This window comes from Schistocerca gregaria, chromosome 3 (genome assembly GCF_023897955.1).
Source record: "Schistocerca gregaria isolate iqSchGreg1 chromosome 3, iqSchGreg1.2, whole genome shotgun sequence".
NCBI classification, from domain to species: Eukaryota; Metazoa; Arthropoda; class Insecta; order Orthoptera; family Acrididae; genus Schistocerca; species Schistocerca gregaria.
This window is the reverse complement of record NC_064922.1, coordinates 898,981,233-898,999,146: the sequence shown is the minus strand read 5'-3', so window position 1 is coordinate 898,999,146 and position 17,914 is coordinate 898,981,233. Positions and strand designations below refer to the sequence as shown.

The following is a 17,914-nucleotide window of genomic DNA, read 5'->3' as shown; positions in this document are numbered from 1 at the left end:
GTTAATGTCAGACAATATTTGTTTGCAAACAAAACTTTGGCAGGGCGGCGTAGGAGATAGTTAGCCAAATGAGCTGGATTTCGTCCATCATCAACTTTAACTAACGTAAGTAAGTAGTTTACAACGATGAAAAGACAGTGAGAGAAAAATGAAGTATGAAGCAAGACGTCCACGACACAATGCAAGATTTCAAGGAGGCATCAAGAAAAGATACTACACAAATTACTCTACAAACTGCAGTCCACCATTAGCAGTAGAGTTGCTGGGGGCGGATATGTGTGGATGCATAAAAGGTGGGATGAATTTTAAGTGAGCTCGGCTTGCAGCTGTAGCAAGTGCTGCCAGCGGCCGTTAGCAGCGAAAGAGGCAGTTCCTCTGTTCGGCTTAATGAATTACGACGCTGCTCTGTTCCCGGTGCTAACGACACCCAGTGAATGCGGCCTCTGTTAAGCTAGCTTCGCCACACGAGAGTGTTCACTTGGCCAGAAGATGACGCGCAGAAAACTCGTCAAAATGTTGCTGCTAGCCCGACCGGGCCTCGGTCGAGGTACTCACGACTTCGCGATTTAAATACTGCAGCATTGCGTCCTCCTGCTCCTTTTGCTGACTGAGTGCACAGGGACAATTATCAGTTTGCTTTCGAGTGAACCCGATTTTCACTTTCGTGGTCTTCATTCTTGTGAATCTATGAACAAGTAAATTTCAATGTATGAACAAGCAAATTTGAAAGTAGGAACAAGTGAATCTGAATGTTCGAATAAGTAAATTTGAATATCAGAATAAGTAAACTGGAATGCACACACTAGGAATTTTAAGAGTAAGCCTTAATGTGATGCGTAACATCATTTCTGTAGTGTCTCCTACAACGGATTGTCGAACCATTCCCTTGACACTCGTGCTGACTAAATAAATTCGTGTCCTTTAGCTATTTCTTTACTACTGGTCGGTGGTAAGCTCTACGATTGAGTTCAGTGACTGAGACAAATAAAACCACGTACTGTCTATATACGCGCATTGCTATTATACACTAAAGCCCCAAAAAAGAAAAATAAATAAATAAAATAAAGTAAAAAAAAACTAGTATAGGCATGCGTATTCAAACACAGAGATATATGTAAACAGGCAGAATATGGCGCTGCGAACGGTATCGCCTACATCAAACAAAAAGTATCTGGCGCAGCAGTTCGATCGGTTACTGCTGCTACAATGACAGGTTATCAAGATTTAAGTGACTTTGAACATGGTGTTACAGTCGGCGCACGAGCAAAGGACACAGCATCTCCGACGAAGCGATGAAGTGGGGATTTTCCCGAATGACCATTTCGCTAGTGTACCGTGGATATCATCTCTGCGGCGGGAAAAAGATCCTGCAAGAACGGGACCAACGACGACTGAAGAAAAATGCAACCCTTCTGCAAATTGCTGCAGATATCAGTGTGAGCCAGCGTGAAAACCATTCAACGAAACATCATAGATATGGGCTTTCGAAGCCGAAGCTCAACTCTTATACCCTTGATGAATGCACGACACAAAGCTTCACGCCTCGCTTGGACCCGTTAACACCGAAATTGAGCTGTTGATGACTGGAAACATGTTACCTCGTCGGACGAGTCTCGTTTCAAATTGTTTCGAGCGGATGGACCTGTACTGGTATGGCGAAAACCTGATGAATCCATGGACCGTGCATGTCAGCAGGGGATTGTAGAAACTGGTACAGGCTCTTTAATGATTGGGGCGTGTACAGTTGTAATGATATGGGTCCTCTGATACGTCTAGATACAACTCTGACAGGTGACATGTACGTAAGCATCCTGTATGATCATCTGCATCCATGCATGTCAACTGTGCATTCTGACGGACTTGTGCAATTCTATCAGGACAATGCGACACCCCACACGTCCAGAACTTCTACACAGTCGCTCCATGAACACTCGTCTGAGTTTAAACACTTCCGCTGGCCAGCAAACTCCCCAGACATGAACATTATTGAGAATATCTGGGATGCTTTGCAACGTGCTGTTCAGAAGAGATCTCCATTCCGTCGTACTCTTAGGGTTCTATGGACAGCCCTGAAGGATTCATGGTGTCACTACCCTCTAGCACTACTTCACACATTAGTCGAGTCCATGTAACGTCGTGTTGCGGCACTTCTGCGCGCTCGTGTGGGCCTTACACCATATTAGGCAGGTGTACCAGTTTCCTTGGTGCTTTAGGGTATTTTAGGGGCATTTGGTGTCTTCGCTTCAACATAACGTAATCTGCTTATTTTCCTGAATTAACGCAACAATCAAATTTTCTAACGATTGTATCATCCGTGAGCAGCTCCATATCTTTATTTGGGCCCCATTTTCATGTAAGCACAGCCTAAAGGCATTGAAATAGTGCTATGCAAGAAGAATTTAGCGTAACGTAAGAAAACTACAATGAAAATGAAAAGTATGAGTCAGACCTGTAGGCGTTATCCGATAGGCTAACTAACCGTCAGGCTACTGCTCGAGAAAAGCAGGAAACATCCAGAAGTGAAGAAACCTATACGATGTTTACTAGCGTGCAGATCTGAATCAATGAATTCGGACTGATGTCAAAAATGCCGGCTTCGTACAAGAAGGCGAAAAAATTTTTGACGCAGAAATCAAAATGGTTCAAATGCCTCTGAGCACTATGGGACTCAACTGCTGTGGTCATTAGTCCCCTAGAACTTAGAACTACTTAAACCTAACTAACCTAAGGACATCACACACATCCATGCCCGAGGCAGGATTCGAACCCGCAGAAATCAGTCCAGAGGAAATCTTAGTGTGTAACGCAGTGATCTCAGGAAACTAACAAAAGTGACCAAACGGTTGCTACGCACAATTTGAAATTGCTCATAGGGATGAATGACTTATTTCATCACTGGTGATTTCGATGCACGATCAGAAGACAAACCTCCGGCGAGTACTCAAATCTGCGTTTTCTCTAAACGTTGAAATATTCTAACGCTAAGAAAAATGGTCATTTTTGAAGTTTAAAAATTAAGGACTGAAATCAGCGATAGTCTACTAAATTGTTATGTTTGTTGAGTGCAGAATGGTGCAAGGTTGAAAATATAGCAGAACTAAACTGCTTGTTAACAAGGACGAGCTCAGTACAACTAAAACAAAACAAAAATGCTCTTCTCGTTGATATCCGCCATATACAATGATAAACATTATGACCACTGCTCAACGCGACGTTGAATGCCGCCTGATGGCGTTTCAGGCACGTGTCGCGTAGCAATAGTATGTAAGCGGCGCAGACACAGAGGGGGAGCACCCTGGTGAAGATTGCAAATGGGGAAATCGGATGAGATAAGCGACTCTGACGAAGGGCAGATTATTATTACTCAGAGCCTGTGAACGAGTAGCTTGAAAACGGCGAAACTTGTCGAATGTTCACATGCTGCTGTCGTGAGCGTCCAAGGAAAGTGCCAGAGGGATAGTGACGTTACCACTTGACGCAAAAAGGTTGGACGTCCACGACTTCATAGAAGGCGGGGTGCAGAGGTGTCTCTGCTTCGTAAAGATAGATGGTGATCTGTGGCATCTCTGCCGAAAGGCCACAATGCTGGTGCTCCCACAAGTATTCCTGGGCACACCGTTCATCGTACATTCTTGAACATTGAGCTCCGCAGCAGACCACCCCTACGTGTTCATATATTGATCCAACGACATTGTCAGTTACGGTTACAGTGGGCACAGGACCATGGGGGCTCGACCGTCGATCAATGGAAACGTGTCGGCTCTTCGGGTGAACCCCTTTCTGCTACACTAGGTCGATGGTCGTCTCCGCAAACGGCGTCATCGTGATGAACTTTGGCTCGAAACGCAGACTGGTGGGAGCAGTATTATGTATGATATAGGAGACCTTCTCCTGCGCTTGTGTGGTACCTGTGGTAATAATTGAAGATAAGCTGACAGCTGCGAACCACCTGTACCCCTTCCTGCGTGATCTCTTCTGCAATGGCGATGTCATGCTGCAGCAGTATAATTGTCCGTGTCTCAGAGCAGAACCGTGGTACAGTGTTTGAGGAGCACTATAGTAAACTCACTTTGATGACTCGGCGACCAAATTAGTCTAATATAAGCCTTATGGAACCCATCAGAGTGGCTATCGGGCGCCATCACCTAGTGCGCCAATCAGTAGCCCGTTATTTATGCGACCGGTTCCCATCAGATCACCGAAGTTAAGCACTGTCGGACTGGGCTAGGACTTGGGTGGGGAGCGGTGTGCTGACTACATGCCCCTCCATATCCGCATCCAGGGACGCCTGTGGGCTGAGGATGACACGGCGGCCGGTCGGCACCGTTAGGCCTTTATAGTGTGTGCGGGGGGAGTATAGTTTTAGTTATTTACGAGAAATACGTAGGCTGTAACAACTACTGCCCTTACCGGGAATACCTGAATAGAAAATAGATAGCTGAATAGAAAATAGATAGGAGACAGAGGAAACGTTTTTCTCGCTTGAACTCTGGTAAAGGTTGATTTGTGTATCAGTCATTTGTACGTGGAAGTTCAGAATACTGAAGTTAAATCTTTGTATAAGAAAGGAGATAAAAAATACCGTAAATGTCTGCTCAGTTTCACTTTCTCCAGCATCCTCGAAAATTGTAAAAAAGGTGATATATTGTCAAAGTCACTGTTAGTCTAAGGGCTCCGTTACTGAGAAGGCTGACATATACAACAATAAATTACAGCCTACTGCTATATTTCCTGATCTGACAAAGAAATTTGACTGTGTAAATCACTTTACTCCCTTAAGTAAATTAGAATATTACGGTGTATCAGAGAAAAATGCCACAAAACAGTTCAGATAGTACCTCTCTGACGGGAAGTAAAAGGTATCGCCAGGAAAGAGTCTCGTCTTACTCTATCGAGTGGTCCACGAAGTGTCACGTTAGACCTCTCACTCTGTAACATTACAAGATGCCAAGTTTGTTTCGTTTGCAGATGATTCAGACATTGCAATAAACTGTAAATCAAATGTAGATTTGGAAAGATCGCTTAAAGAAATTGCCGTCGGCTGTAGTAAACAGTTCGTAACCAATTATTTATCATTAAAAATAAACGATATATACCGGGTGATCAAAAAGTCAATATAAATTTGAAAACTGAATAAATGACGGAATAACGTAGATAGAGAGGTACAAATTGACACACATGCTTGGAATGACATGGGGTTTTATTAGTACCAAAAAATTACAAATGTTCAAATAATTTCCGACAGATGGCGCTTCATTTGATCAGAATAGCAATAATTAGCAAAACAAAGTAAGACAAATCAAAGATGATGTTCTTTACAGGAAATGCTCAATATGTCTACCATCATTCCTCAACAATAGCTGTAGTCGAGGAATAATGTTGTGAACAACACTGTAAAGCATGTCCGAAGTTATGGTGGGACATTGGCGTCGGATGTTGTCTTTCAGCATCCCTAGGGATGTCGGTCGATCACGATACACTTGCGACTTCAGGTAACCCCAAAGCCAATAATCGCACGGACTGAGGACTGGGGACCTGGGAGGCCAGGCATGACGAAAGCGGCGGCTGAGCACACGATAATCGCCAAACGACGCGCGCAAGAGATCTTTCACGCGTCTAGCAATACTTTTTTTGTTTTTGGTTCTAATAAAACCCCATGTCATTCCAAGCATGTGTGTCAATTTTTACCTCTCTGTCTACACTATTCCGTGGCTTATTAAGTTTTCAGATTTATACTGGCTTTTTGATCACCCGGTAGTTCAGAACTTGCAAGGTATATGTCTGAAGTATGCCGAGAAGCACATAGAAGAATTTGACAGCTCTGAATTATTGCAATCACTGTTTGATAATATATCTAACTGGGAGGAGCATACTAACTGCTGGAGCCACTAAAAATATCTTTATTTGCAATACGGCTGTTGCCAGACATAGGTGATATAAAAATTAAAAATATAAGTTACCATATTTTGTTTACTTTCCTTCGTAATGTCATATGGAATCTCCTTTCTTAACTCATTTAGCCAAGCTAAATATTTCAGAGAAAAAGAAATTGTAATACCCATTACTTCCTTAACGAAATTTGTGATAAATAATAGATATCTTTTTCAAACCAACTGTTCAGTTCATGGAATCAGTATTAGAAATAAGAATAATCTTCACAATGATTTAAAGGCCCTTACTCCAAAAAGGTGCCCATTATTCAGGAACATACGTTTTCAGTAACACGCCTACAACCATAAAAAATTTAACTGGTAGAAAGTAGTCAGCTAAAAAGAGCGTAAAGAATTTATTAGTACCCAATTCCTTCTACTCCGTTGATAAATTCCTTAGCATAATCGACTGGATTTACCTCCATGTCTACCAACCCGAGGGGAATACGATTAACTTCGATTTTGTACGCCAGGAATTCCAATCAGTCTACTAAAGAGACTACTTACACTACGCTTGTCTGCCCTATCCTGGAGTGTTGCTGTGCGGTGTGGGACCCGCATCAGGTGGGACTGACGGATGACATCGAAAAAGCACAAAGAAGGGCAGCTCGTTTTGTATTATCGAGAAATGGGGGAGATAGCGTCACAGACATGATACGTGAATTGGAGTGGCAATCATTAAAACAAAGGCGCTTTTCGTTGCGACGGGATCTTCTGATGAAATTTCAGTCACCAGTTTTCTCTTCCCATTGCGAAAACATACTGTTGGCACCCACCTACGTAGGGAGAAATGATCATCTAGATAAAATAAGAGTAATCAGAGCTCGCACAAAAAAATTTAAGTGTTCGTTTTTCCCGCGTGCCGTTCGAGAGTGGAACGGTAGAGAGACAGCATGAGGTGCTTCATTGAACCCTCTGCCGGGCACTTTATTGTGAATAGCAGAGTAATCACGTAGATGTAGATGAAAATGTGTACCATAAGAAACAAAATCAGGAACCCTGCGAATTATGCCTTAATAGATTGTGGTTTTAACTATGGAGTTGTCCACGTATCTACTGATGTGCTCATACCACTCGAGGCATGTTGCTCTTACTTCAGTAGACTCTGCTGTCATTTCCATCCATCCCCTTGTGTGCTCGGCTTTCATGTGTTCAAGCCTTGTGACACCCATCGATCAGCGCAACATTTTCATTTTCTATATATGAAGATAGTAAATGATAATTAATTGAAACCCTCAGCTGCCGACAGGTATGTCAACAACACCTGTAGGCAGCTGAGGGTTTCAGTTAATCGTCATTTATTTTAGAGAAGCTGTACGGTAATCAATGGTACCTGTTCTCTCGAGAACAGTTACTATCTTCAAATAAAGTTAAATGGCTACCCGGCCGTTGACCTTCGTCTGTGAGAGTGCGCAGAGGTTGCCCGAACTCTTAGGGGAATCATCAACTTAAGTGGGCCCGAGTAACTAGTGGATGGGAAAAGTATCTGTTAGGAGCATTACATATGTAGTATGTGGGCAGTTGGGAATATGGTTCTCACGGGAAGCGTCCAAGGATAAGTCCCTGCAGTCGCGCTATTCATTTGTGTCCTCGGTGGCTCGCATGGATAGAGCGTCTGCCTTGTAAGCACGAGATCCCGGGTTCGAGTCCCGGTCAGGGCAAACATTTTCAGCTGTTCCCATCAAGATATTCATTAACTTACGCTCAAGCGTCTGATACCTGGTTCCTGCTACAGCATTCGCAACGTCCACGTGTGTCCCATTTTTGCACTTATTTTCTTGTGAAGACAGTGTTATTGTGCTTGTTAGAGAGTGGTGGCTCGTGACTAATACAACTGAAGCTTACAAGCGAATTCGGAGCGTTCAGGTATCTAAAAATCATTTCAAAATTCATATAAGACACATTCAATTTTGTTGCAGAATGTAATTAAATTAGTATCAGCTTCACATTACTTAGAAAGATACGTAAGTTCAATTCTTGTAGAAGCAAACAAATCAATAACCATACCATGGAAATGAGGTGTTTTCGAATTTCGTCCATTTCTATTGATAGCATTGCTAATGAAATCCTCCTAGTCTTGGCAATTGTGTGTCTTAAAAATATCTTGATCCTCTTCAGAGTCGAGAAGCATCTCTTAGCCTCAGCGATAGTCATAGATATCGTGCAGAGAGTCGTGAAAACTTTGCGTAATTTTGATAACGCTGTATCCAGGTCATTGTCAATTATGAAGCGAAGAAATTTAGAGGCACCACTTGTGATATTGGAAGTCTTACCCTCTGTAGACAAATCACAGTTCATTTTTTAGACATTCCTTGTTTAAACATGCATCCGCTTCTAATATCTGCGCGATCAAATGAACACGGAATAGATTTTCGTATTTCGCAAATATCTCAAGGTCAGGTATTGCAGAGCGGTAATTTACAAATGAAATCTTTCCCTTCTTTGATATATTACGTCGGATATTTCTTTTGCTGCGACAGTAATGTTAGAGACTCATAGTCTATTCAGTTCCAAAGGCGGTAATCCAGCTTCAGAGGCTCTACATAAGAACACTATTTTTAAATACGAAATAAACCAGGAGGAAGTGTTTATGCTCTAAGGGCTAATAGTATTAGTGATTATGAACAAACAACTTCATATGAACATACGTCTTGTTCTTAGGTGTTTGGAAGGAAGCTAATGAAAACAACGGGAAACAGGACAAATGTAGGCTATATTAAATGAAACATTGTGATCTAATGTTTATTTAATTACGTTTCCTCTGTAAAGATGCACAAAAAGTCCATCGTAAACTGCAAAGCATTTTGGAGCTCTTTTAGAGAGCTGCTGTGTTGCTGATCTGACCTCATTCGTTCAGTTTTTTACTTGAGCACACACATCTAAAATACGAGCGAGAAGTTCCATGTAGTTAGAATTGTCTTGGCTGTTGTTTCCATCGAAATGTGCGTAATTGGAGTACCATCATCCCAACTGTTGCACAAGTTAGTTGCCGTGAAGACATATCGGAAACCAATTGCTGGAAGCAAGGGCCCGCTAAGTCAACGTGTATGTGGGGGAAAAGAAGAAAAACATGCGACTTCAGAAAAATGAACTATGTTCAGTAAAGACAACACTACGTTCTCCTAATGTCGCTTTGGCAGTGTTCGCATGTGAGTGATGGTGATGAAAATCGAACGGTAAGGTTAAGAGTCACCAAATTATCGCTCTCAAAAGCATGTGCCTTTCCTTCTGACTCACTTTGCATAGCAGTTAATATATGTAACACACTAAAAACGGTAGAAAACGTGAAAACGCCAAAGACGTGTACACTGTTAATACAACTGTAACTCGGTTCAGTCACTCCATTGCAGAGGAACAGATGAGGTGTGCGACTGGAGCTTGCTTTTATGGCCCTCCATACAAGGAACGACTCAGAAGCAAGTCGTTGCCGACGTGAGTCCGTAACAGGTTGGCAGCGAAGCACTTCCTGTGCAGCTAAATAGGACTCTGCAGAAAGCGCGATTGCAGAATGACTCTCAAATCAGCCGTCCGAGGTGGCCGAGCGGTTCTAGGCGCTACAGTCTGGAACAGCGCGACCGCTACGGTCGCAGGTTCGAATCCTGCCTCGGGCATGGATGTGTGTGATGTCCTTAGGTTAGTTAGGTTTAAGTAGTTCTAAGTTCTAGGGGACTGATGACCTTAGCAGCTAAGTCCCATAGTGCTCAGAGCCATTTGAACCATTTTGAACTCTCAAATCAGTCGCTTGCAGCGCGTTGCCAACAAGTTGCCAGCGACTCGGCGCTTGCGCTGTCAAGCGACGTGCGTTGCGTCGTGTCCTCCAACACAGCTCAGTATTGATTTAGTAGTAAAACGAACGAACAGGATGTGAACATTAACTTTCCACGGAAAATCCAAAACCGTCCCATTTCATACAACTACAAACTCCCAGGCTGTTGCAGGACAGATTTGACAGAAAAAGTGGAGTGTGAAGAGGAAAAAGAATTTTATTTGACACGCGTAGTGTACTGTACACATATCATTGAAAATAAAATTACGGATACTTCAGTGGAAGAAAATGTACAAAAAATTGTTTATTATTTCGTGTAAAGAGCAGTCCTCGCCGTTCCGTAAAAATACATTGTCAAGTGAAAGCCACAAATCTCCGGTACACATAAATACAATGGTGTTCACGTGCAAATGATTTAACGAGCACATACGATTTTCATCACATTTCCGTGTATATAGCTCTCAAGATATTTGGGTTTTCAAAATAAAAGCAGCGATGTGTTATGGTGGAAGTAGTCCACTGGACGCTGCTGGAAGCGCGAGAAAATTTTTTCAGTATATATCGCAGTGAAACTATGCATTCGTATACCGTCGGTTATATATCCTTGGGAGCTATATACAGCCTGCAGATTTATATTTTTTTGGATGTACGAATGAATCTTCGTTTCTTATTTGTGTGTAGTAGTAACAGAGAACAACATCTTCCTCTGAGCTCGAATCTGTGTTCGACACGCTGAGTGTAACCAAAAGATGGTCGGGTGCCACAAGTAGTACACGGCATGAACAGTTTCTAATTTCTGAGTTGCTCCGTGTGCAGAACAGCGGTGCCAGCGAGTCGGCAACCAGTTGCCGATGTGAATCCCCTGCCCGTTGCGTTCGTTTCCAGTCGCTCCGTCTGCGGACGACCCGTGAAGTTTAAGCACCACCGCCCCAGCCGGACTCATCCCAAAAGTGGTTCAGATGGCTCTAAGCACTATGGGACTTTACATCTGAGGTCATCAGTCCCCTAGACTTAGAACTACTGAAACCTAACTAACCTAAGGACATCACACACATCCATGCCCGAGGCAGGATGGTTGGTTGTTTGGGGAAGGAGACCAGACAGCGTGGTCACCGGTCTCATCGGATTAGGGAAGGATGGGGAAGGAAGTCGGCCGCGCCCTTTCAGAGGAACCATCCCGGCATTTGCCTAGAGTGATTTAGGGAAATCACGCCCGAGGCAGGATTCGAACCTGCGACCGTAGCGATTGCAGACTGAAGCGCGTAGAACCGCTCGGCCACCGCGGCCGGCTGGACTCATCCCGAATGAGTTGATAAGTGCTAGGCAAGATACCTATAGATTTTTAACTATTTCGTAGAACATTAATACTTTTCAGTAACCGACTGTAGTGTGCTCCACTATTAAAGCTATTTTGTAAGAATTATAAGAAAAACACATTTGAATGTTCTCCAAGGCGGGTACCGCGCGCTTGTGGCTGTGTGCGCGTGTGTTGTTGCGGGAGACTGACTGGCTGCCGTTCTTTCCGTAGGTTGCTGGAGCGTCGAGTCATCGCGAGGCTGGCCGCTGCCGGCTGCCGGCCGCCGGCCGCCTGAGTAAACACGCCTGGCTGCCTGCCTGCCTGCCTGCCGCCAGCGCAGGACAATCGCGCGCGCCTCCTCAGTAGTAACAAGAGGCGCGCCGAGGGAGCCGCGACCGGACTCTTCTGCGGAGGCGCCGGAGCCCTGCGGGACGCGGCGACTGCGGGAGTCCCACTGGGCGGTGCACCAGTAAAAGGAGCCCACATGCAGCGCTTTCCCTGTCTGCCGTTCCACGATGCGAAGAGCGCCACGATAGCAGTGAAAAACTTGCAAATCCATCAGTTGAGGAAATTCTAGATTTGAGAGTACCCCTGTAAAAATTCCAAGTAATTGGTACTGAAACAGAAAAAAACGCAAATCCGAAGAATTAACACAAAATTTCAAACAATCAAGAAGCGAAACCGAGCTGCCACTTAGGAAGCTTCTATGCAGCAATGCGTCTGAAGCAGTCAAGAGGCTTTTGTTTAGTATTCCGTCGAGGGTATAGATTTTTCACACGGAATGTGGTGATACATTAGGCAGAACGGTGATTTGCGAACACTGCACCGGGAAAAACTGTGATTTTCGTTGCTAAAGAACCATTGAAATATCGTAGTGGTCCTCGGTGCCAGATACCGATCGACGTAGAACTTGCCCTGAATTGTAGCTTTTGAGTTTCAGTGAAAGTAGTACAGCGTGTTAGTGGAGTTATAGTGACTCTGTAAGTGGACCAATAGCTACCTTCTCTTACTGACGATACGATGAAACTCAAGGTACTAGCGGAGTAGTTTGAGTAACTCATATGATCAACCGGTTTCGAGACGATCGACTGCAAGACTCGAATCTGACACGGAAAAAGCTTCACAAACGCAGACGTTACGTTTGGAAGTAGTCTTGAAAAAGTCCGAGCAATCCGATTTGAGAAGAAATTCTTGGAAAGTATCATAATGCTGTAAATCTCCATAGAGAAGAAGAAAGACACGGACACCTAGTGATGGGACATTGTGCACATTAGGTGCCGATAAGAAAAACTAAACTTGAACTTTATTTGTGTGGTAAAAAAGAGGAGCAGCAGCTGCGTTTGTCGTATTTTTAGGCCATAGATGGTGCTGCAGATCGGTGTGTACCATTCTTCCTCCTAATTGTGTGTTAACTGGAGGCTTCGTTCAAAGTTGCCTTGCAGGTAGTGCGGTGTTTATTGGGATATCGAGTGCTTACGAAAGTGAAACAACGGCTAAAAGTTGCGTTGTGAATCGTGAAACAGGTAGAATAGCATTTCCAGGAGTGTGAGTGCTAGAGTCGGGATGGGAGAAGGTCGGTGATTTCATGTGCAGTGCAGTCGTGCTGGAGACGGCGAAGATCGCCTACTGTGTTGGGGCAGTGATCGCGAGTGCAGTGCAGTGCGGTGCGGCGGTGATGGTCGCGCAGTGAGCGCCCGCAGCCAGCATGACGGTGTCGGCGATGCTGCTGCGACCGGACGAGACGTACGAGCAGGCGGCGCGCCAGCTGCTGTGGGTGCTGTCGCGCTACGACGAGTTCCTCGAGCGGCACCGCATCAGGCCGGACTTCTTCTGCCGCCACCGCGAGAAGCAGGCGCTGCAGCGCTGCCTGGGCGCCGCCATCGCGCAGCCCCGGCAGCACCGCCAGCGCCCCAGGGGGCACTCCGCCACCGACCACTCAGGTAGGGGCGCGACTCCAGTCTTACTCGGCGGTCCAGCCTCCTCTTGCTTGATATAAAACTAGAGCTTTCAAAAATTTCTGCAGTCAGGTGTGCCTGGTAGCTAAAGGCTCAGATGCGGAGCCGCCCGAAAATATATTTCTCAAACCCAGTTTTACAGAATTTAGACTATATTCCCCATGCGGAATTAAATAATAACAGTTCACGTATTTGGAACACTTAATACAGAGTGATGGTCTTTGAAGAAGTAGTAGCTGGTCGTAAGGCTGCATCTTGAAATGCCAGTTAGCTCCCTGTAGCAGAGGTTCTGGAGCGTAGCTACGGTATACAACACTTACTTGTCTCCTGAAGACTCAATTCAACGAGCCTATAGGTGTCTTACCAATCTCCACATGATTTTCACGTTCCACTGCTTATAGCGAAGCGGAATCCACAGTGGCAGAACGTTCTGTAACACCCCACCCGTTGCTTGTCTGGATTTTGCGTGTGTTCGCCTCTGACAAACAGCTTACAGACAAATTGGGAGTGGAACTGTACGCAAAAATGGATAACGCTGGATTTAAATGTGGCCCTGTCACCCCTAATTAATCTGCGGTGGTAGTGTTGACGATAAATCACACCTATTTTTACTTCCAAACATGAACGATCACACAGACTTAGGGTGTTCATTGACGTCAAACACATACACTAAAATAAAATAAAGCAAAAGGATGAATTCTGGATCAACTACTGAAAGTAAAGACTCTACTGAATCATAATAATTTTATTATAACCTTCAGATCAATGCTGAATAAAACAAAACGAACAATTTACAAATTATCCTCCTAACTGGCATTGACAGTGAACTCTGTTAAAATCGATCCAAAACGCGATCTCTTATAACTTGGCTGACCAACTGACATCGTCACAAAACGTAAAATACGAAGAACTATTATACCCCAAAGTGCTGTGAAAGCTTTGTGGAAACAGCAGTTGCACGTGGTCCAATTATTTAACGTTACTCCTAACACAAGCCGAAGCGGGAGCGGTCTCACCGTAATATTCCTGTTGCAGCGGCGGTCTCCGACGGCGACGGCGCGGCTGTGCGGTCGGCGTGTGGCCTCTCGAAAACACTCCTACAGTACTCGGACAACAGAATTGTCCGTAAACTTCTCTATTTGCAACAGTCTTAACGGTAGCAAAGAGGTGGTGCGGCTAACGTCCTCTCAGAGCGAAAGACGAAGACGGGAGACAACTTGGCTAACGTCCCCTCAGTACGAGAACCCAGAACGGAGGACCTCTACCGAGAGTTGAGCAAGACCGCTCTTCACCTCAACTTTTACCGAGCGAGTCACACCACTAGAATCTTTCAAAATACCCAGTTTGCCAGTGCCGATCAATGTACGGCCTGGGAATAGAACTCTTTTCCACAGTTGTTCCCTTTCTACAAATTTTCACAAGTAAACTCCGCCCACGCCTGCTGTGGGCAATAACACGTTTACAGGAAGTTTTCTCCTAAGAGACCACTCGAGATTTTCCCGGCAAGATTCCCCATCGTAGCGAACAGACTCCTGCTTTGAAAGTTTTTGTTATTCGGAACTCCTGGCCTGCCCAACTTGAGTTTCTCGAAGGCATAAAATTAGTGGGACATAGTCGAGAGCACGCACAGGAAAGCCCGTCCAGCTATCCAATGCTCTGTTTTGGTAAACACTTGAACACTTACAGCCGCGAGTTCCTCAGAGGCTGGCGGCCGCTGTGGCTTCTCTAAACGGATGACAGAACTTCTCCAGTCACCGTTAATGCCGTTAGCTGTGGCCTTCGGCGGCTAGTCGGGGAGATAGCTGACCGAGGTCTGTCTCGCTTACAAAATCTTATAATTACAAAATTGCGGAATTCTCGCTGTATTACCTAGCCAGTGTGCCGATGCGTTTCCACATAGATTTCCTACACCGTAATTTAGAGTATTCCTCCAACAAACAACAACTACTTATCTACAAAGCGATTGCGACGCTGTCAGTCATTTTTGACCTAAAGTGCTCGCAATGTGATTACAGTCACGTTAAATGGACTCACGTAAAGTGCAAGACCGTTGCCACCTTACACTTCGATCTCGAATCTTTATCCCTTTATCTTTCTATTATGGTTTGCAGTATCATTAATCGCGATTTGATATTAGTTGTATGTTCATGCAGACTGTAGTGACTCCGGGGTTCGAGAGCAGGTCTTCTGCTGACTGGGAAGATGCGCCACCCTGGCTCATTGGCTTTGCACAACTGCACGGAATACCCTCCCTCCTCAACCCAAGTTCCCATTCACGCCTCAGTCCACCTGGTATTCGCCCTAAACCCAAACAGCACTGCAGGGGTCTCCAACTGCATTGAAAATGCACTGCAATGCTGTTCGAGTTTCTGGGGAATACCAAGCATGCTGAGGCGTGAGAGTTCTTGGATTGACGCGTTCTAGGGTATACTCTCTACAATTGTGTAAAGCCACTGAGCCAGGGTGTCTCAGTAATTAGCACATCTACCTAGTGAGCAGGAGACTTGGGTTCGCATCCTGGTCTAGGTACAAATTTTCATTCGTCGCTTAAGTTTGCCAATATACATCATAGATATCTGAGACTTGAAAAGGTCTCTGGAACCATACAGTTTCTTTTGATATTGGTAATGTTGGAGTTATTTTTGACTTTGCATTAGTAATTCTATGCACTGTAGGAAAGGCATGCTACGTTTGTAAATGTATCACTAGAATGCACTAGAATACAGTAAAAAGTGCCACCACCTACTGAGATTTTCACGAATAATTAGTGGAAACCATGACGCGAGACATGTGCCGTTACCTGCAGCCCCTAAGAATTTCCTCGTTTGCTGACGGTGTTCACGAGATAAAGCATGTTATTAGGAAGTTTCTTTTGTGATGTACTGTGATTGAATTCTTGGGAATTTTATTTTCTTGCGTATAACTACAGCATGATGCGAGTCTGACAAACAAAACAATATGAGGAAACATGTTGAGGCAATAACTTCACGTTTCCTGACAATTTGACACAACAAATATTACTAAAAATAACACCTCTTGGAGAAATATTTATTGTGGTGTATCACTTAAACTGTAGATTTTCTAGATAGCTAAAACCAGGAAATACAGCATTTTAGCTTCGCAAATAAACAAACATGTCGCCTGCTTAGTTCGCTTATGTCAGCCAATCACAGCACAGAAGTCATGATAGATAACTGTTTTGTTGCGCGAACTCATAAACGCTGCGGATTGAATCTCCACGAGAAATAATAAACTTCTCAAGGTCGGAACTGAAAAGACGAAAAATATTATGTACGCAACGAAGCCAACATACACCACATCAAAGATGTCCACAAAACGCGTCTTTGTCAGTAGTATTTGTCGTGATAGGGTCGAGAAATGTGACGTCGGCGGCTAAAGATGCTGCCTACAGATCTTACCTCGGAGTTAGCTGTTGACGTGATGTACCACTTGATTATGGAAAGGAAATGAGTTGAAGTGAATAAACTTTCCAAAACCCTGCCACCATACTACCAATCGGCAAACGTGGCACCCCTTCCTAGTTTGGAAACCACGAGCCTAGCCAGTCCACAATCTTCATCACCTGCGTCCTGATCGTCTTAAGGGGAATTTCTGTTCTCCTGATCTTCGGTGTTTAGCCCTGTAGGTTGTCCCGTCAGAAGTTCGATCTCCCTTGGTATGTTCTTTCCTTCATTGACTCTCTTTTATGGTGGCGATCAAGAAAACACGGAGGAAGTTACATTAGTATGTTACAACAATTAGTTACACGGTGACGTTGTGGCGATGCACCCCGGTGCCGAAGTTGCTGATGTGTCGGTTCTGTGACGTCACAAGCTGATCGCCTATACCCCCGGCTGCATTCACACGCAGGCTCTATGCTGCATGAAGTGTTTCACACCAAAAAAATTTCAAACAGGAAAGTCTTTGATTTCGTACTGAGATGCGGAACCCCTAACAATCGTAGAGGCGTAGACTTAATTATTCTGTGTGGCCTTATTTGGCTGAATTTTTGAGCGGACAGGAGATAAGAACTGAGTCAACTTTCACCTCTGGAGCCATGTAGCATCAGATTCCAAGAGGCAATCGGTCAAAGGCGCGGCACTTTGGTTGGAAAAACTGTTAAGACTTACAAAAGAACGGTTAACTGTATTCTGAATATTTGAAATGAGTTCGATACTGTGGTGTAGTCGATATGCGTGGCGCTGGTGCCTGCTATAGACACCGCAAAGATGCTCCGTGCTACTGGAGCATTGCTGCCTACACCACTGAGACGGAAATTGGAAGACATACCCACAAAAATTCTCCGCGTCACCGTCGGCGGTCTGTCTTCAAATAGACCGACGCACGGAAACGAGGTCAGCTCTACGCCAGGCTACATCCCAGTCAACGCTAAGTCCACAGCAAGCAGCGAGAAGAGTACCGTGTCCGGCGACAACAGAGTTAGAGACGAAAAGTTAGACTCTTCAAGGTAATCTGCAAGTCCTTGTATATGCTTGTGAATTTCTCTCTGAACAGTGCTACGAGAAAGAGTTTCTATTGAACAGCGCTTCGAGTTTTATTACCAACGACACTCTACTTCAGCAGAAGAATTAGACTGGTACTATCAGTGTAACGGTACCTACGTTCTGACCCACAGTCACAGCAAACACCAAGTTCTATAACAAGAGATAATCGTTCATTTTGACTGTAAAGTTATTTCAATTCTTACATTTTACTCGTGCAGTAATAATGCCATTTGTCACCTGTTTCGAATTCAATTCATTTGTGATATACTGTCACAACAAATACCACGGAAAGCCGGCTCCTTCCATACCTCATTTCATCCAAACCAGGAAACTATACTATTTTCCTAATACCAAGATCAATTCTAAGAAGTAGTTTGTTAGTAGTGTCTTCTTGGAAAATATGCTCTGGGAATTTTAACAGCAATTGCTCCGCGATGCACCAATCCTGCCATTGAAGACTA

At 44.4% G+C, this 17,914-nt stretch overlaps 1 protein-coding gene across 3 annotated transcripts in view; it reads left to right on the top strand.

Moving 5' to 3' along the window:
• LOC126355893 (trypsin alpha-3-like) overlaps positions 1 to 17,914 on the top strand; it is a 1,162,507-nt gene that overhangs the window by 261,171 nt on the left and 883,422 nt on the right. For all 3 annotated transcript variants that reach the window (XM_050006398.1, XM_050006399.1, XM_050006401.1), the window contains exon 2: positions 11,225 to 12,933. In XM_050006398.1, coding sequence (XP_049862355.1) covers positions 12,699 to 12,933 — 235 coding nt within the window. In that variant the 5' untranslated portion in view covers positions 11,225 to 12,698. The remainder of the gene's footprint in view (positions 1 to 11,224; positions 12,934 to 17,914) is intronic.